The following is a 20,335-nucleotide window of genomic DNA, read 5'->3' on the forward strand; positions in this document are numbered from 1 at the left end:
CCTGCCCAATCAGCCAGAGCACAGAACCATAGAAGCAACCAGGTTGAAGGAGACCTCCAAGCTCATCCAGCCCAACCTAGCACCCAGCCCTGCCCAACCAACCAGACCACAGAACCATAGAAGCAACCAGGTTGAAGGAGACCTCCAAGCTCAGCCAGCCCAACCTAGCACCCAGCCCTGCCCAATCAGCCAGAGCACAGAACCACAGAAGCAACCAGGTTGAAGGAGACCTCCAAGCTCATCCAGCCCTGCCCAATCAGCCAGACCACAGAAGCAACCAGGTTGAAGGAGACCTCCAAGCTCATCCAGCCCTGCCCATCCAACCAGACCACAGAACCATAGAAGCAACCAGGTTGAAGGAGACCTCCAAGCTCATCCAGCCCAACCTAGCACCCAGCCCTGCCCAATCAGCCAGACCACAGAACCATAGAAGCAACCAGGCTGAATAATCATAGAATCAACCAGGTTGGAAGAGACCTCTAAGATCATCCAGTCCAACCTATCCCTTTGCCCTATCCAGTCAACCAGACCATGGCACTCAGTGCCTTATCCAGTCCTTTCTTGAAAACCTCCAGGGACAGTGCCTCCCACCACCTCCCTGGGCAGCCCATTCCAATGCCAATCACTCTCTCTGTGAAGAACTTCCTCCTAACATCCAGCCTAGACCTACCCTGGCACAACTTGAGACCTCCAAGCTCATCCAGCCCAACCTAGCACCCAGCCCTGCCCAACCAACCAGACCATGGCACTGAGTGCCCCAGCCAGCCTTGGCTGCAACACCTTGGGCTGCCCAGATCCAGAGGGACAGGGATCTGCTGGAGAGGGTCCAGTGCAGGGCTGTGAGGATGATGAGGGACTGAAGGGCAATGACTGATGAGGAGAGGCTGAGGGACCTGGGGCTGCTTAGTCTGGAGAAGAGAAGACTGAGAGGGGGTTTGGTAAATGTTTATAACTATCTGAGGGCTGCCAGGAGGAGGGGACAGGCTCTGCTCACTGCTCCCTGGCACAGGACAAGCAGCAGTGGATGGAAGCTGCAGCACAGGAGGTTCCAGCTCAGCACAAGGGGGAACTTGCCTGGAAGGGTCCCAGAGCCCTGGCACAGGCTGCCCAGAGAGGTTGTGGAGTCTCCTTGTCTGGAGCCTTTCCAGGCCTGTCTGGATGTGTCCCTGTGTGATCTGTGTTAGATAGGATTGTCCTGCTCTGGCAGGGGGTTGGACTGGATGAGCTCTTTGGGTTCCTTCCCACCCCTGATCTCTGTGACCTGTGCTGTGGCTGAGACCTGGAGCCAGTGTCTTGTCTGCACAGCACCAGAGAGCTCCTGGGTGCTCCAGGAAAGGAGATGAAGCAGTTCCTGCCCTGCCCAGGCAAAGGTCATCTCCTTGGGTCCCTTCCAACTCCTAGCACCCTGTGACCTGTGAACCTCCCAGCCTGGCCCAGCTCTGGGTCTCTAAGGTGACAAAGCCACAGACCCCCCCCGGAGAACCTACCGGCACCGATGACCTTCTGGCGGGTGATGGAGGCTGGAGGGATCTCGGTGGTGAACTTGAGCATGGCTTGGTTGGGGTCTTCATAGGTGTGGGGGTCGACATAGGTTTTGAGGGGCTTCAGCTGGTCTGTGGGGGTGGGAAAGTGATCATAGAATCAAGCAGGTTGGAAGAGAGCTTCAAAGCTCATCCTAGCACCCAGTCCTGCCCAACCAACCAGACCATGGCACTCAGTGCCCCAGCCAGCCTTGGCTGCAACACCTCCAGCCACACAGACTCCACCACCTCCCTGGGCAGCCCATTCCAGTGCCAATCACTCTCTGACAACAACTTCCTAACAACATCCAGCCTCAGCCTGCCCTGCCACAGCTTCAGCCTGGGGCCCCTTCTTCTGGCCCTGGCTGCCTGGCAGCAGAGTCCAACCCCACCTGGCTACAGCCTCCCTGCAGGCAGCTGCAGACAGCAATGAGCTCTGCCCTGAGCCTCCTCCCCCCAGGCCACCCCACTCGACCCCAGCAGCCTGTGGCTCACCTGACTTGGAGAAGTAGACATCCTCAGCAGAATGCCGTGGCCGTGACCGCCTCTTCCTGCAGGAAAAGTCCAGGGATTGGCCCCAGAATCATCATCCCCCAGCTGGGGATGGGGGCAGGGGAGGGGAGAACAGGGATTTGGGGGTGTCTGTGGGGGAGGCTTCATCTCCTTACCGCCGCAGGACGTAGAGGAGAGCACCCAAGAGGAGGAGGACAAAGAGGACACCAGTGACGGAGCCGCTGATGACAGCAGCAGATGTCATGGCCTCAGCTCCTGTGGGGACAATTCAAGGGGGGTTTGGGGGTGAACTGTGGACACCCTGAGCCCCCCTAGCCCACCCCAAAATCCTGCCCCTGGCCTCACTGTCCTCACCCTCAGGCAGGGTCTCGAACTCGTGCTGGGGGCTGTAGGCGCCGTGGCCGTCCTGGGTGAGGGCCTGGACACGCACCAGGTAGGCGGTGGCAGGGGACAGCTTGGGGAGGGTGACAGAGGTGCCCTCGCAGCGCAGCACCGAGTAGCTGTTCTCATCCACCTGCAGGCACGGGGGGCAGGGAGGCACACGGACAGCAGTGAGAATGGAGGTGACACGGGTGGGGCCAAGGATGGGGGTGATGTGGATGGAGGTGACATATGGAGAGGGACATGGGTGGGGGTGACTCAGATAGGGCCAAGGATGGGGGTGACATACAGAGGGAAACATGGGTGGGGGTGACTCAGATAGGGCCAAGGATGGGGGTAACACAGATGGGGCCAAGGATGGGGGTGATGTGGATGGAGGTGACATACGGAGGGGGACATGGGTGGGGGTGACTCAGATGGGGCCAAGGAAGGGGGCGACATATGGGAGGGCCAAGGATGGGGGTAACACAGATGGGGGCAAGGATGGGGGTGACATGGATGGAGGTGACATATGGAGTGGGACATGGGTGGGGGTGACACAGATAGGACCAAAGATGGGGGTGACATATGGGTGGGGGTGACTCAGATGGGGCCAAGGATGGGGGTGACATATGGGTGGGGGTGACTCAGATGGGGCCAAGGATGGGGGTGACATATGGGGGGAACATGGACAGAGGTGACTCAGATGGGGCCAAGGATGGGGGTGACATACAGGGGGGAACATGGGTGGTGGTGACTCAGATGGGGCCAAGGATGGGGGTGACATGGATGGAGGTGACATATGGAGGGGGACATGGGTGAGGGTGACTCAGATGGGGCTAAGGATGGGGGTGACGTGGATGGAGGTGACATATGGAGGGGGACATGGGTGGGGGTGACACAGATGGGGCCAAGGATGGGGGTGACACGGATGGAGGAGTGACATGCGTAGGGCCAAGGATGGAGGTGACATATAGGAGGGACATGGATGAAGGTGACACGGATGGGGCTGATGTGGATGGAAAGGTGACATGGATCAGGGCAAGGATGGAGGTGACATATGGGAGGGACATGGATGGAGGTGACACAGATGGGGCCAAGGATGGGGATGACATGGATGGAGCAGTGATATGGATGAGGGCAAGGATGAAGGTGACAGATGGGAGGGACATGGGTGGAGGTGACATGGCTGGAGAGGTGACAGAGATGAGGGCAAGTATGGGTGTGACATAAATGAGGGTCTGGGGGCAATGAGTTTGGGGGGGGGTTGGGCTGAACTGGTGACATGGGACTGACCTTCTTGCTGTAGGTGACCTCATACTTCCAGACTCGACTCTGCTGCCGCGGTGGCACCGTCCAGGAGAGGATCAAGCTGGTGGCTGTCCGTCCGTCCAGGCTCAGTGATGTCACCCGGGGTGGCTCTGGCACAGGGAGGACACAAGGATGTCAGGGAGGCATTCCCTCAGGACACCATGGGGATTCCCCATGGGGGACAGAGATGTCATGGAGGTGTCTCCATGATGGACATGGAGGATCCCCATGGGGAACAGGGATGTCATGGAGGCATTCCCATGGGGTACAGGGACACCAAGGAGATGTCTCCATAATGGACATTATGGAACATTCCCCACGGAGGATAGGGACATCATGGAGGACTCTCTATGATGGACACTATGGAGGATCCCCATGTGGGACAGGGAAGTCATGGAGGTGTCTCCGTGATGGACATGGAAGATTCCCCATTGGGGACAGCAACATCATGGAGGATTCCCCACTGGGGACAGTGATGGCCATGGAGACATCCCCTTGGGGGACAGGGACACCATGGAGGTGCCTCCATGATGGACATTCAGGAAGCTTCTCCACAGGGCACAGGGACACCATGGAGGTGCCTCCATGATGGACATTCCAGAAGCTTCCCCACGGGGCACAGGGACACCATGGAGGTGCCTCCACGATGGACATTCCAGAAGCTTCCCCACGGGGCACAGGGACACTATGGAGGCATCTCCCCGATGGACATTCGGGAAGCTGCCCCAGGCTGGGAGGAGGGGGACAGACGGAGCGGGGACCCCCGGGGGCTCCCCCGGGGCGGGCGGCAGGCGCGGGTGGTGCCGCACCTGTCTGGTTGACGCTGACGGTGGCGGCGGCCAGGCTGCGGCGGGGGCTGTACGGGGAGACGCCGTTCCGCGCCTCCACGCTGAAGGTGTAGTTGATGTGCGGCTCCAGGTCGCTGACGGTGACGCCGGTGGCGCTCAGCCCGCGGGGCGGCTGCGAGTAGCGGACGGCGCCGTCGCAGGAGCGGCACTCGCCGCTCTCGGGCCAGCACTGCTCGCAGCTGACTGTGTAGGTGACGTCCTCCCGCCCGCCCGTGTCCGTGGGGGGGGACCAACGCAGCTGCACCGCGGCCCCCAGCCCCACGGCCGTGAGGCCTTGGGGGGCAGAAGGGGGACCTGGGGGGGGGGGGAGAAGAGAGCACAGAGTGGGCTCAGAAGAATCGCAGAAGCAGGCAGGGCTGGAAGGGAGCACAAGGAGCAGACAGTGCCAACCCCTGCCATGCCCAGGGACACCCTACCCTAGAGCAGGCTGCACACAGCCTCAGCCAGCCTGGCCTCAAACACCTCCAGCCATGGGGCCTCAACCCCCTCCCTGGGCAACCCATTCCAGCCTCTCACCACTCTTCTGCTCAACAACTTCCTCCTCACCTCCAGCCTCACTCTCCCCACCTCCAGCTTTGCTCCATCCCCCCTACTCCTGCCACTCCCTCACAGCCTCAAAAGTCCCTCCCCAGCTTTTTTGTAGCCCACTTCAGATCCTGGCGGGCCACAAGAAGGTCCCCTGGGAGCCTCCTCTGCTCCAGCCTGCACAGCCCCAACTCTTTCAGTCTGTGCTCACAGCAGAGCTGCTGCAGCCTCTCAGCATCCTCCTGGCCCTGCTCTGGACACTCCCCAGCATCTCCACAGCCCTCTTGTGCCAGGGGCTCCAGAGCTGGATGCAGGACTCCAGGTGGGGTCTCAGCAGAGCAGAGCAGAGGGGCAGAATCCCCTCCCTGGCCCTGCTGCCCACACTGCTGCTGCTGCAGCCCAGGCTCTGCTTGGCTCTCTGGGCTGCAAGTGCACACTGCTGGCTCCTGCTGAGCTTCTCCTCCAGCAGCACCCCCAAGTGCCTCTCCTCAGGGCTGCTCTCCAGCCTGGCACTGCCCAGCCTGCATTGGTGCTTGGCATTGCCTTGACCCAGCTGCAGGACCTTGCCCTTGGTTTTACTGAACCTCCTGAGCTTGGCTTGTGCCCACCTCTGCAGCCTGCCCAGCTCCCTCTGGATTCCAGATTTGTTCCATTCCCCCCAGTCCTATCACTACCTGACAGCCTAAAAATTCCCTGTCTGGCTTTCCTGGGCAGGCTGTGCCTTGGTTTCCTCCTCCCCTCCAGAGAAAGGTCACTTACGGGTGCAGGGGTCACTGGGGGGGTCAGCAGGGGCACGGAAGAAGCCATCCTGGCAGGGGCAGGCAGCGGCGGCGGCCAGGGAGGGCAGGGTGTTGGCAGGGCAGGGCTGGCACTCGTCTGTGGACACTCCTGCCTTGAAGGTGCCAGCGGGACAGGCTGGAAGGGACACACACAGGGTGGCACAGTGAGATCCCAAATCGCCCCCCCCAGGTGGGGATTCAGAGGTGTCAAACCCCAGCTGAATCCCCCCAATCCCAATGACTCCCAAATCCCAATTTACCCTCTCTTTTCCTCCCCCCCCATTCCAATCTACCTTCCCCAATCCCAATTTACCCCCCCTAATACTAATTTTCATCCCATCCCAGTCTAACCTCTCCCCACTCCAATTTACTCCCATCCCAATTTACCCTTCCCAAATCCAAATTCACCCCCCTTCCCAATCCCAATTTACCACCTCTCCATACTAATCTACCCCCAAAATCCCAATTTACCCACTCCCAATCCCAATTCACTCCTCCACCCCGGGTTTACACTCCTCCCATCCCAATTTACTACCCCAAATCCCAGTTTAGCCACTCAAATCCCAGTTTTCCCCTCTCAAATCCAGATTTAATCCCCATCTAGTCCCCTCCCAATCCCCATTTACCCCTTCCTGATCCCAGTTTCCTCTTTCTGCTCCAAATGTACCCATTTAGATCCTTATTCATCCCTCCCTAATCCAAATTTACTCTCTCCTTAATCCAAATTCATCCTCAAATACCAATTTCCTCTCTCAACACCCTATTTCCTCCTTTCCAATGCCCATTTCCCCCTTCCCCATCCCACTTTTCCCCCATATCTGCATTTCCCCCTTCCCACCTCTATTTCTCCACTCCAAATCCCACTTCCCCTCAAAACCCTCATTTCCCCCCTTCCCATCCCATTTCCCCACTCAAATCCTCATTTTTCCAATCCAAATCCCCACTCTCCCCCCTTCCCATCCCATTCCTCCACCAAATCCCAATTCTCCAACCCTAATCAACCCCAATTCCCCTCCTTCTCATCCCATTTCCCCCACTTCTCATCCCATTTTTCCACTCAAATCCTCATTTTAACAATCCAAATCCACACTCCCCTCCTTCTCATCCTAGTTCTCCCCAAAATCCCTATTTCCACCTTCTCATCCTATTTCTCCCCCAAATCCCCATTTTTCAACCCAAATCAACCCAAATTTCCCCCAAATTCCCTTTCCCCTCCTTCCCATCCCATTTTCCCACTCGAATCCTTTCTCCAACCCCAATCTCCCCCTTCCCATCCCATTTTCCCACTCGAATCCTCCTTTCTCCAACCCCAATCCCCCCCTTCCCATCCAATTTCCCCACTCAAATCCTCATTTCTCCAATCCCATTCTCCCTTCCCATCCCATTTTCCCACTCGAATCCTCCTTTCTCCAACCCAATCCCCCCCTTCCCATCGAATTTCCCCACTCAAATCCTCCTGTCTCCAACCCCAATCTCCCCCTTCCCATCCCATTTCCCCACTCGAATCCTCCTTTCTCCAACCCCAATCCCCCCCTTCCCATCCAATTTCCCCACTCAAATCCTCATTTCTCCAATCCCATTCCCCCTTCCCATCCAATTTTCCCACTCAAATTCTCCTTTCTCCAACCCCAATCTCCCCCTTCCCATCCCATTCCCCCACTCAAATCCTCATTTCTCCATCCCCCCCTTTCCCATTTCCCCACTCGAATCCTCCTGTCTCCAACCCCAATCCCCACTCCCCCTGCCCTTCCCATCCCACTTCTCCCCGACATCCCCATCCCGCCCGGTCCCCGCCCGCCCCAGCCCCGCCGCGGCGCTACCTTGGCAGCTGTCGCCGTCTCCGCGGTAGCCCTGGCGGCAGAGGCAGCGCCCGATGGGCACCAACCACTCCCCGTCGGCGTTGCAGTGCAGGGTGGGCGCCCGCTCGGCCACCGCCTGCTCCACGCAGGTGCCCTTCACCTCGGCCAGCGCCTGCGAGTCGGGGCCGGCCACGGTGGCCGGGAAGGTGGCCATGCCCCGCACCACCGCCGGGCACCGCTGGTAGTAGACCCTGACGGAGAGCAGCGCCACGCAGGCGCCCAGGTCCTGGAAGGCCAAGTAGAAACCTTTCCTGCGGAGGGGTCCCACCGAGCGCACCTCCACGTTCAGCTTCACGTTGCGTGCGGCGAAGTCCTCCTGCACGGTGATCTCGTCCGGGGCGATGGTGTCGATCTTCTTGAACTGCCTCTTCTGGAAGTTGGTGCCGTAATCCACGTCGGATTCGGCGTAGTAGAGGTTGAAGGTCTCCTTGCAGGAGCCGCTGCCGGCCGCGGGGAAGCTGTTGCAGTCGCGGACGGTGAACTGCAGCTCGATGAAGATGCGCTGGGCCACCCCGCGGTAGATCCAGTTGGTGCGCAGCCAGTTCTCCTGCTCGCCCTCCAGCACGTTGCACACCGAGTAGATGTAGATCAAGGAGTCGTTGAAGGCGTTCTGCAGCAGGTCCCACTGACCACCCGGGCAGAGGGAATGGATGTCCTCAGATGATGTCCCCATCCCCATCCCTATCACCGTGGAGGATCCCAACACCATCCCAATGGCAGTCTCCATCCCAATGAACATCCCCAACCCTGCAGACGTCTCCGTCTCCACGACGGTCCCCATCTCCACCTCTGTGGTGGTCCTCATCTCCATCCCCACGGGTGTCTCCATCTCTATCCCCATGCACATCCCTGTTGCCATGGAGGATGCCAACACCATCCCAATGGCAGTCTCCACCCCAATGAACATCCCCACCCCTGCAGCTATCTCCATCTCCACCCCTGTGGTGGTCCCTGTCACCATGCAGCATCCCAATGGCAGTCTCCACCCCAATGAACATCCCCACCCCTGCAGCTGTCTCCATCTCCACCCCTGTGGTGGTCCCTGTCACCATGCAGCATCCCAACACCATCCCAGTGGCAGTCTCCACCCCAATGAACATCCCCACCCCTGCAGCTATCTCCATCTCCACCCCTGTGGTGGTCCCTGTCACCATGCAGCATCCCAATGGCAGTCTCCACCCCAATGAACATCCCCACCCCTGCAGCTATCTCCATCTCCGCAGCTGCCACTGTCCCCAGGGATGCCCCCACCCCCTCCCCCATGCAGGTCACCGACCCCACAGGTATCCCCAATCCACTGCCCATGGAGGTCTCCACCACACTGCACAGTGCCATGAAGGCCTCCACTCCCTCACGGATGCCCTCACTGCCATGCAGGCCTTCGTCTCCCATCCTTATGGAGATCCCCATCCCCATGAATCTCCCCCATGGATGTCCTCATGCCCACCCCCAGGGAGGGCCCTGCCTGGATGGGTGCCCCCGTGCCCAGGGTGGGGCAGCAGTGCCCAGGTGCTCACCCCTTTGCTGTAGGGCTGGGTGAGCCAGCCCAGCTCCCCCTGCGCCTTGGCGAAGTCCAGCAGCACCACTGTGGGGAGAGAAGGAGGCTGTCAGTGGAGCCAGCACCCAGCCTGGCAGATGCCTCCAGGACCCACAGATGGCTCCAGGACCTGCAGGTGCCACCAATACCCCCCCCGCCCTGAAGCCCACAGATGTCCCTGGGGAGCAAAGATGTGTCTGAGAGACCCACAGATACTGGCACATATGGATGGCCCTGGGACCCATGGATGTCCCACAGCAGCCATATGTGACCTACAGGTGTCCTCAGCACTCACCGATGCTGCTGAGACCCACACGCGTGTGTCTGGCACCCACAGATGTCCCACAGGACTCACAGATGTCCCTGGGACCCAGGAATGTACCACAGGACCCACAGATGTCCTTGAGACCCACAGAGGTACCACAGGACCCACAGATGCCCCTGGGACCCAGGAATGTACCACAGGACCCACAGATGTCCCTGGGACCCACGGAGGTACCACAGGACCCACAGATGTCCTTGAGACCCACAGAGGTACCACAGGACCCACAGATGCCCCTGGGACCCAGGAATGTACCACAGGACCCACAGATGCCCCTGGGACCCACGGAGGTACCACAGGACCCACAGATGTCCTTGAGACCCACAGAGGTACCACAGGACCCACAGATGCCCCTGGGACCCAGGAATGTACCACAGGACCCACAGATGTCCCTGGGACCCACGGAGGTACCACAGGACCCACAGATGTCCTTGAGACCCACAGAGGTACCACAGGACCCACAGATGCCCCTGGGACCCAGGAATGTACCACAGGACCCACAGATGTCCCTGGGACCCACGGAGGTACCACAGGACCCACAGATGTCCCTGGGACCCAGGAATGTACCACAGGACCCACAGATGTCCAGGACCCATAGATGACCCTGAGACCCATGGAGGTACCACAGGACCCACAGAGGTCCCTGGAACCCAGGAATGTACCACAGGACTCACAGATGTCCCTGGGACCCACGGATGCCCCTGGGACCCACGGAGGTACCACAGGACCCACAGAGGTCCCTGGGACCCAGGAATGTACCACAGGACCCCCAGATGCCCCTGGGACCCACGGAGGTACCACAGGACCCCCAGATGCCCCTGGGCCCTATGGTTGTCCCCAGAATCCATGGGAGCCACAGATCCTCACAGACATTCCCAGGACCTACAAACCCTTCCAGGACCCACAGGCACCCCCAACAGCTTCCCTCGGAGACCCCCCTGAGAAGACCCCCCCCAAGGTGCCCCCCAGAAGAGGGGAGCCAAGGGCGAGCTTCGCCCGCGCCGAGCGGCAGCCGGGCAGACCTGCCGGGACATGCTCGGGTGAGGGCGGCGGCCAGATCCGGAGAGGAAGAGGAGGCTGAGGAAGGCCAGGAGGGAGGGAGGCGCCCCCCCCCCCCTCCCCCGGTGAATCACCCCCCAGGAATGTGCCCGGACGCCTGAGTTCATGGGATGGGTCCTAAGGGGATTGGGAGCGCTTCGGGGACTGATGTCCCCCTGCCGAGTCCCTGCGCTGAGAACGGGCGAGCTTGTGACACGCCCCAGGAGGGTGCAGTCCGGGCAGAGGGGGCCCCCAAGAACCTGTGTTTGGGGGGGGAGGGGGTGTGACACGTGGCTCCGCTATCGGCCCCGGTCCCGTGCCCGCGGGCAGGAAGGATGCCGGGGCGGAGATCCCTGCGGCTGGAAACCCCCCCCGGAACGCGGCCGGGGAGCGGAAAGCCGGCGGGAGGCTGGCGCGTGAGAAGAGCTGGGGGGGGTCTCGGCGAGGGCATCCCCCCCCACCCCCCCCGCCCCGTGTCCCCCCCACCCCCCGGGGCCGCGGTGGGGGTGAGTCAAGGGAAGAACGTGGGGCTGTGGCTGTTGAGTCAAGGGGTGCAGCACCCACAGGTGTGCCCGCGCCTGGGGCCACCGATGCTGGTGGCTTCTCCAGTGCCATTGGCGTCTGCTCCCCCCCGCCCCCCATCCCTGATGCCATCTGTGCCCCTCTGCCGCTGCTATCATCATCACCATCACCACCTCCACTGACACCAACAGCATGGCCATCATCTCCAGTGCCACCAACACCGCCGGTGCCACCACCGCCATGGCCTCCACCAGCACCACTATCGACAGCCCCCACCACACTCTCACTTTCCCTGCCCATATCTCCACTGCCACCTCCACCTGCAACCCTACCCGCAGCCCCTCCTGCCCCCCCTGCCTCAGTCTGCAGCCCCAGTGCCATCTGCACCAGCAGCACCACCACCACCACCTTGCTGCCCCTGCGCCGGCACTGACCCTGCCTGCGCGGGCACTGCTGCCGCCGCCAGCACCACCGCCGCTGCGCTCCGCGCTCCGGCCCCGGCCCGGCCCTGCCTACGTCTTTGTCTCTCTCCCCTGCTGCATTTTCACCCTCATCCCAACCCCACTCCCAACCCCAGTCCAGTCCCCATCCCTCTGAACCCCAAAGAGAATCCCGGTTCCATTCCCTCCCATTCCCACCCCGATGTGAATCTCCATCCCAACTCCATCCCATTTCTCCTCCCTTATCCCCTCCCCACCCTCAGGGACTCCCCAAACCTCCACCTGGGCTGCACAGGAACCATCTGAAGCACCCAGCACGCTTCAGCCTTCCTCATCCCACTGGATTTGGCCCACCCGGGAACCATCTGGAGCACCCAGCACCCTCCAGCCTCCCCATCCCACTGGATATGGCCCACCCAAGATCCATCTGGAGCACTCAGCACCCTCCAGCCTCCCCACCCCACTGGATATGGCCCACCTAGGAAGCATCTAGAGCACCCAGCACCCTCCAGCCTCCCCATCCCACTGGATTTGGCCCACCCGGGATCCATCTGGAGCACCCAGCACCCTCCAGCCTCCCCATCCCAATGGATATGGCGCACCCAAGATCCATCTGGAGCACCCAGCACCCTCCAGCCTCCCCATCCCACTGGATATGGCCCTTTCCCAGCACTGGGAAACAGCCCCCTCCCCTTGTACCTAACCCCTACTCAAATCCCAACACCTGCTCTTTTTTCACCCCCCCCAATCCCAGTTTTCCAGCACTCCTTGAGGCATTCAGCACTTGAGGCAGACATCCCCACACTGGGGCAGTTGTGGGGGGTCCCAAGCAAGGGGTCAGTCCCCCTCACCTTCCCCTGCAGTGCTTCCCAAACCCTCACTTTCACCCCCTTTATATCTCTTTTTTTTTTTGGGGGGGGGTCGATGTGGATTTTGCCCCTCCAGGCTCCAACTGATTTGCACTGGGGGCCAGATCCTGGAAACAGTTTTCCCTGGAAAAGCGTTGGAATCAAACCTCCCACCCGGGATTCGTTCAGAGATAGAGCTGGGGGGGGGGGTGAGGAAAAAAAGAAACTTTCCCTTTCCTTACCCCCTCCCCCCAGGCCCCCTTACCCCCCCCCTCCCAAGCCGAGCCCAAAGCTCAGCTCTGCAAGGTGGCGGCCTGGATGCCGCTTGTTTTTCCCAGGAATTTGGGGGTTTTCCTGACATTGTTTCCAGCTCTCCCGGCCGGATCCTGCCCGGCCCAGTGCCGCCAAGGGCACAAACTCCATTTTTGGGTCATTTCTCTGTTTTTTTTGGGGTGGGGGTGTTTTTTGTAACTCCATTTGCCGGGGGGGGGGGGGGGTCCCGGCCAGGACCTGGCTGCGCTGCGGGACTCGGGCGCTCGGCATGGCAAAACTTGCCCCAAACTCTTCCTTTTCTCCCCCCACCCCCGCTTCATTTCACCTTTTTTTCCTCCCTATTTTACCTTCCCCCCCCCGTTTTAGTTCCTTCCTCCTTTTACCTCTCCTCCTTCGAACTTTTTTGCCCCCTTTTAAAACTTTCGAAGTTTTTTGCCCCCTTTTAAAACTTTCCCCCCTCCTTTTTAAACTCTTTCCCCCCCTTTTAAAACTTCCCCTCCTTCTTCCCCCCCCTTTATAAACTCTTTCCCCTCTTTAAACACATTTTCCCCACCTCCCTATTTTAACTCCCCCCCCATTTCATCTTCTTTCTCCCCATTTTATTCCTCCTTCCCCCTTACTTGAGCCTATTGCCCCCTCCTCTTTAACTTCCCTCTCTTCCAACTTTCTGCTTCTTAATCTTCCTCCCCTTCTTTTAACCTTTCCTCCCCATTTTCACCTCCTCCCCCATTTTCACACCCCCCCCACTTTAACCTTCCTTTCCCCTCCACAACACACCCCAGCCCCCCGCAATCCGCACCCATAGGTGCCCCTTCCCCCCTCCTATCTCAAAGGGATTTCTTCCCTTCTTTCCTAACCCCCATCCCACCCCCAAAACTTACCCCAACTCCCTGAGTTCGCACCCAGCACTCCCCACCCCCCCAACAACCACCCCCAAAACTTACCCCAACTCCCTCCTTTGCGTCCGCTCAGCACTCCCCCCCCAACAAGCACCCCCAAAACTTACCCCAACTCCCTCCTTTGAGTCCGCACCCAGCACTCCCCCCCCAAACTTACCCCAACTCCCTCCTTTGAGTCCGCACCCAGCACTCCCCCCCCAACAAGCACCCCCAAGAAGCGGGGGGGGGGTCCAGGCGCCCCTCCACTCTCCCCCCCCCCCCCCAAAAAAGAACACTCACCTTCCTCAGCTGCCAGCGGGGGGCTGGCGGTGAGGAGGAGGAGGAGGAGGCTGAAGGCCGTCGGGGTGCCCGCCATGGCGGGGGGGGCTGCGGGGGGGTGCAGCCCGGAGCGGCGGCGCTGGGCGCTGCAGGCTGTGTGGGGCTGAGCACTTCGCTCCTGTTCATTCATGCCCCGAGTGACGTCACCGCCGCCCGCCCGCTCTTAAAGGCACAGCGACCTCTGCCCGGGCGCCGCCGAACGGGGCCGCTTGCGAGGCTGGGGGTGAGGGTAGGGAGGGGGTTGTGGGAGTGGGTTCAGATCCGTGAGCCCTCCCCATAGCTCTGGCATAGAAAGGGTTAAACACCACAACCACCCACCCCCCGTTCCCCCCTGCCCAGCTCCCCGCCCCCTCTTTCATTCATGAAGCGGCGTGGGAAGGGAGGGGGGCGGCAGCCAATGGCGGCAGAGGGGCGGGGACAAACCGTTACAACCGGCCCCGCCCCCCCCTCCCACCATGTGGGTACCGGGTGGGGGTTGGGAAGCTGTTTTGAGGGGTGCTGGTCACCTCCCCCCCCCAGTTCCCGCACCCGCAAAGGCCTTTTGCCGCCTTAGAAATGCTGTCCGGGTGCGGCTGCGCTGGGAAGGGGCGAGGGGGGCGGGAGGGGGGGGCTGGCCCCAGCACCCCAAATTCCACAGCATCCCCCAAATCCACAGACACCCCCCCCCCTATCCCACAGCACCCCCTCCAAATCCTCCATCAACCCCAGCACCCCAAATTCCACAGCCCCCCATCCCACAGCCCCCCAAATCCTCCATCAACCTCAGCACCCCAAATTCCACAGCCCCCCCACATCCCACAGCCCCCCAAATCCTCCAGCATCCCCAGCACCCCAAATCCCTCAGCATCCCCCAAATCCCACAGCCCATGCCCCACAGCCCCCCCAAATCCTCCATCAACCCCAGCACCCCAAATCCCTCAGCATCCCCCAAATCCCACAGCCCCCCATGTCCCACAGCCCCTCCTTGAATCCTCCATCAACCTCAGCACCCCAAATCCTGCATCATCCACAGCACCCCAAAGCAATCCTGCAGCTCGTACAGCACATGCCCCCCCCAAACCCCCCCATCACAGGCACCCCAAATCCTACAGCACCCCCAAACCCCCCTGTGCCTCCATCCCCATCAACTCCAGAACCCCAAATCCTGCAAGATCCACAGCACCTCAAATCCCACAGCATCCCTGTCCCAGCACCCCAAATCTTTCAGTACCCCTCAGAACCCCAAATCCTGCAGGACCTGCAGCACCCCAAATCTCACAGCACCCCCAGCACCCCAAATCCTGCAGTACTCCCATCCCACAACCCCCCCAGCACCCCAAATCTCCCTGTGCCCCCATCCACATCACCTCCAGAACCCCAAATCCTGAAGGACCTGCAGCACCCCAATTTCCACAGCATCCCCAGCACCCCAAATCCTGCAGCACCCCCACCCCAGCACCCCAAATCCCCCTGTGCCCCCCTTCCTATCAACTCCAGCACCCCAAATCCTGCAGGATCCACAGCACCTCAAATCCCACAGCACCCCCAGCACCATAAGTTCTGCAGCACCCCCACTCCAGCATCCCCCAGCACCCCAAATCCTAGTGCACCCCCATCCCACAGCACCCCCATGGTCTTGTTGCACCCCAGCAGCCCAAATCCCAGAGAATCCACAGCACCCCAAATCTTCCAGCACCCCCATCCCATCACTCCAAAGTACCCCAAGTCCCCCAGCACCCCAAATCCTGCTGCACTCCCACCCCCATGGTCCCACAGCACCCCTAGCACCCTAAATCCCGTAGCACCCAGATCCCATGATCCCACAGCACCCCAAATCCTGCAGCACCCCTAGCACCCTAAATCCCACACTAACCCCATCCCCACAGTCCCACTGCACCCCAAATCCCCAAACACCCACATCCCTGCCAACCTCCGAACCCCAAATCCTGCAGGATCTGCAGCACCCCAAATCCCACAGCACCCCCACCTCATCACCCCACAGCACCCCAAATCCCACAGCACCTCCACCTCAGCACCCCCCAGCACCCCAAATGCTCCTGTGCTCCCATCCCCATCAACTCCAGTACCCCCAGCACCCCAAATGCCTCTGTACCCCCATCCCAATCAACTCCAGCACCCCAAATCCCACAGCACCCCCACCCCATCACCCCAAATGCCTCTGTACCCCCATCCTCAACTCCAGCACCCCAAATCCCACAGCACCCCCACCCCAGCACCCCAAATCCCACAGCACCCCCATCCCAATCAACTCCAGCACCCCCAGCACCCCCACCCCAGCACCCCAAATGCCCCTGTACCCCCATCCCAATCAACTCCAGCACCCCAAATCCCACAGCACCCCCACTCCACCCCCCCAAATCCCCCCGTGCCCCCGCTGCACCCCACATCAGCAGCCTTGGGGCACTCATCAGAGCCAACACAGTTTAATGGGGGGGGGGGGGGGGCAGTGGGGAGAAGCCAGGGGTCCTGTCCTGCAGGGACCCCCCCAAACAACCCCCCCCCCCCGGGAGGAAGAGGGGGTTCAGCCGAGGGGGTCTCTCTTGTCGCCGCGGGGGGGTTGGGGAGCCTGGAGGCGCCTGCGCCAGAGCCTGGCCACCAGGCTGTCGAGGGTGGGGGCCGCCCGGGCCACCCCCATGGCCACCTCGGGGCCCGGGCGGCAGCACGTCCGCAGCACCTGCAGCCCCCAGCGCCGCTCGAACGCCTGCACCTCCTGCTCCGTCACATCTGCCTGCGCCACCAGGTCGAACCTGGGGGGTTGGGGCACAGGGTCAAGGCAGACAGCGACACCAGGAGAAGTCCCCTTCCAACCCAGCCGTCGGTGCCATGAGCTGGGCACGTTCTCAGCCCAGCAAGGTGCTGAGCAGGGAGGAAATGTGGGGGTCAAAGCTGCTTGTGGGTGGGACACAGAGGGTCAAAGGGGACACCAACACCCCAACAAACTCCCCTACACTCAGATCCCCTCCTGAGCCTCCCCTTAAGCCCCTTCAAAAGCAGTGGGAGCTGTGAAGCCATCGGTGTAACGAACTGTGCACGTTCTCAGCCTACCAAGACACTGAGTGGGAAGAAATGTGGCGGTCAAACCTGCTTGTGGAGGGGAACAGAGGGTCAAGAGAGACACCAACACCCTGAGAAATCCACCTAGATTCTAACTCTGCCCCCCCAGATCCCTTCAAAAGCAGTGGGGGCTGTGAAGCCATCAGTGTAACGAACTGTGCACGTTCTCAGCCCACCAAGGTGCCGAGCAGGGAAGAATTCAGTGGGGTAAAACCTGCTTATGGGGAGGGGTCACACAGTCAAGGAGACACCAACACCCCCAGAAATGCCTCTACACTCAAATCCCCTCCTAAGCCTCTCCTTAAATCCCTTCAAAAGCAGTGGGGGCTGTGAAGCCATCGGTGTAATGAGCTGGGTTCGTTCACTGCTGTGAACTAGAGGGGTGCAAACGCCCTCATGGGGGGATGCAGACTTCCCCCGGGACCCCCTTGAGCAGGATACTTGGTGCCAATGACCACCCTGAGGACGTTTTCCTCCCCGGGGCCCAGCACTCGACTCATCTGGGCTGGCAGCTCCTCGAAGGACGAGCGGTCGGTGAAGGAGAAGAGGAAGAGGATGGCATCCACGTCCTCCTTACAGGACTGCAGAGGGGAACAGCCAGCATTAACGGGGGGGTCTTGTGCCATAGAATCAGGCAGGTTAACAGAGAGCTCCAAGCTCAGCCAGCCCAACCTAGCACCCAGCCCTGCCCAACCAACCAGACCATGGCACTCAGTGCCCCAGCCAGCCTTGGCTGCAACACCTCCAGCCACACAGACTCCACCACCTCCCTGGGCAGCCCATTCCAGTGCCAATCACTCTCTCTGACAACAACTTCCTAACAACATCCAGCCTCAACCTGCCCTGCCACAGCTTCAGCCTGGGGCCCCTTCTTCTGGCCCTGGCTGCCTGGCAGCAGAGCCCAACCCCACCTGGCTACAGCCTCCCTGCAGGCAGCTGCAGGCAGCAATGAGCTCTGCCCTGAGCCTCCTCTGCTGCAGGCTGCACCCCCCCAGCTCCCTCAGCCTCTCCTCACAGGGCTGTGCTCCAGGCCCCTCCCCAGCCTTGCTGCCCTTCTCTCAACACCTTCCAGCACCTCAACAGCTCTCTGCAATTCAGGAGCCCAGAACTGAACACAGCACTCAAGGTGTGGCCTGAGCAGTGCTGAGCACAGGGGCAGAAGAACCTCCCTTGTCCTGCTGCCCACACTGCTCCTGAGCCAGCCCAGGATGCCCTTGGCTCTGCTGCCCACCTGGGCACACTGCTGCCTCCTCTGCAGCTCCTCTCTGCCAGGTGCAGAAGAACCTCCCTGCCCCTGCTGTGTGCCTGCCTATCCCATCCCGTCTCTGTGTCCCCCCCCCAGCCCCCAGCTCCTGTCCCCTGTGACTCACAGGCAGCAAATAATCGAACTTTTTCAGCACTGCCTCCCCACAGTCCCAGAGGTTGAGCTGGAACATGACAGGGACGATGCTGGTCACCGGCTTGGCTGGCCAGTACACAGTGGTGACCTCTGTCCCTGGAGTGGGGGCACACAGAGAGGGGAGGTCACCCCCAGGCCACGCGTGGGCTGTGTCTGTGTGCGTGCCTGTCCCCCCCCCGCCGTACCGCGGGTCTCGTAGTGGGTGGGGGACACGGGGACCCCCGCCAGCATGGCCACCAAGGCTGTCTTGCCCACGCCGCTCTTGCCCGACACGAAGAGCTTGTAGGAGGCGGTGACGGCTCTGAGGCTGGGGGGCAGCTCCGGGGAGTCCAGGATGCCTGGGGGGGAGTGGGGCTGGGTGTGAGGCCGTCTGGGGGTGCTGACACCCCCGGTCCGAGGGGGAGGGAGGTGAGGGGAGGGCGCGGAGCTCACTGAAGGTTCTCCGTCGGTTGTTGTGCAAGATGCAGCTCAGGTAGCGGCGGCCGACGGAGGAGCGGAGCCAGTGCGGCTCCAGCTCCAGCTCCGGGTCCTCCAACTCATCCATCATCCCGCCCGCTCCTGGGGGCACAGAGAAGGGACCCCCCCCACTCCGACACCTCACCTCGTCCCGCAGCGTGGGGGGTGCAAGGGGGTCCCCTCTGACCTCCACCCCCCTCATGGGGTCCCTGCTCCCCTTTATGGGGTCCCTCATCCCCACCATGCGGTCCTCGTCCCGCCCTCCTCCCCCCCTCGGGGTTTCTGTGCCCCTCTTGGGACTCCTGCCCCCCCCCCAACCCCACCACGGGGGGGGTCCCTCCTTTGGGGTCTCTGCACACCCCGTGGGTCTTTTGCTCCCCCGAGTCCCTAATCTCCTCCTCCCCGTGGGTCCTGTGTCGCCCTAGGACTCATTTCCCTCCCCCCCCCAAGACCCCTAACCCCGCCATGAGGTCCCCGTGTCCTCCTTCGGGGTGCCTCCCCCCGACCCCAGCCCCTCTGCACCCCTCCCTGCTCCCAGGCCCACCCCCGCCAGCCGTTGCCGTGCCCCCTGCTCCTGCCCCTGCTCCATTAGGGCTCCTTGCACCTCAGAGTCTCTAATCCTCCCCCCAGGGGGTTCCCGCAAGGCCCCCAGCATCCCCTGAACTGCCCTTTGGGGGCCCACGAACTCACCCCCTCCCCGACTCCCCTTACCCGCCGCGGCCCCTTTAAGGCTCGGCCGCAGCCGCCGCAAGATGGAGCCGTTGGGGGGCGTGGCCTCGCTATGACCACGCCCCCGGCGGCCACGCATGCGCAGTGCGGGGGGGGGGGCGGGGGGGAGCCGCCGGCGGCGGCGGCGGGAGGGGTCCTGCGGGGCCGTGGGGACCGCAGGGGTCTGAGGCCATTCCGGGCCGGGGAGCAGCTCCCACAAGCCTGGAGCGCCTCATTCCCAGCCCCGGCAGGATTTGGGGGGGGGGGGGGTCGTCTCCATCCCCAATTTCCAGCCTCCCCCCCCCGCTTCGAGGTCTCCTATTTCCATCGCTGGCAGCCTTTGGGGGTCTCCATCCCCGAATTCCAGCCCCCCCCCCCCGCTTTGAGGTCTCCTATTTCCATCGCTGGCAGCCTTTGGGGGTCTCCATCCCCAATTTCCAGCCTCCCCCCCCCGCTTTAAGGTCTCCTATTTCCATCGCTGGCAGCCTTTGGGGGTCTCCATCCCCAAATTCCAGCCCCCCCTCCCCCCCCCCCTGCTTTAAGGTCTCCTATTCCATCGCTGGCAGCCTTTGGGGGTCTCCATCCCCAATTTCCAGCCTCCCCCCCCGCTTTGAGGTCTCCTATTTCCATCGCTGGCAGCCTTTGGGGGTCTCCATCCCCAATTTCCAGCCCCCCCCCCTGCTTCGAGGTCTCCTATTTCCATCGCTGGCAGCCTTTGGGGGTCTCCATCCCCAATTTCCAGCCCCCCCCTCCCCCCGCTTTTAGGTCTCCTATTTCCATCGCTGGCAGCCTTTGGGGGTCTCCAT

The 20,335-nt window shown here is 61.5% G+C and overlaps 2 protein-coding genes across 2 annotated transcripts in view; both read right to left on the minus strand.

Annotated features, from left to right (window-relative positions):
* The window catches only part of EPHA2 (EPH receptor A2), a 43,010-nt gene extending 28,998 nt beyond the window's left edge, over nt 1–14,012 (minus strand). The window contains exons 1-8 of the mRNA XM_064171748.1: nt 13,874–14,012; nt 9,233–9,300; nt 7,677–8,340; nt 5,837–5,992; nt 4,514–4,846; nt 3,690–3,814; nt 2,388–2,547; nt 2,189–2,288 (exon numbers count right to left, since the gene is read on the minus strand). Coding sequence (XP_064027818.1) covers nt 2,189–2,288; nt 2,388–2,547; nt 3,690–3,814; nt 4,514–4,846; nt 5,837–5,992; nt 7,677–8,340; nt 9,233–9,300; nt 13,874–13,949 — 1,682 coding nt within the window. The 5' untranslated portion in view covers nt 13,950–14,012. The remainder of the gene's footprint in view (nt 1–2,188; nt 2,289–2,387; nt 2,548–3,689; nt 3,815–4,513; nt 4,847–5,836; nt 5,993–7,676; nt 8,341–9,232; nt 9,301–13,873) is intronic.
* Nucleotides 14,013–16,326: 2,314 nt separating this feature from the next.
* CPLANE2 (ciliogenesis and planar polarity effector complex subunit 2) lies at nt 16,327–19,607 on the minus strand. Its single transcript, XM_064171991.1, has 6 exons — nt 19,533–19,607; nt 18,798–18,923; nt 18,551–18,703; nt 18,337–18,461; nt 17,408–17,547; nt 16,327–16,659 (listed from the first exon to the last, which is right to left on the minus strand). The coding sequence occupies exons 2-6, from the start codon at nt 18,910–18,912 to the stop codon at nt 16,434–16,436; spliced, it is 759 nt and encodes a 252-aa protein (XP_064028061.1). The 5' UTR covers nt 18,913–18,923; nt 19,533–19,607; the 3' UTR covers nt 16,327–16,433.
* Between the last annotated feature and the right edge of the window lie 728 nt (nt 19,608–20,335).

Source organism: Pogoniulus pusillus, chromosome 36, assembly GCF_015220805.1.
Source record: "Pogoniulus pusillus isolate bPogPus1 chromosome 36, bPogPus1.pri, whole genome shotgun sequence".
NCBI classification, from domain to species: domain Eukaryota; kingdom Metazoa; phylum Chordata; class Aves; order Piciformes; family Lybiidae; genus Pogoniulus; species Pogoniulus pusillus.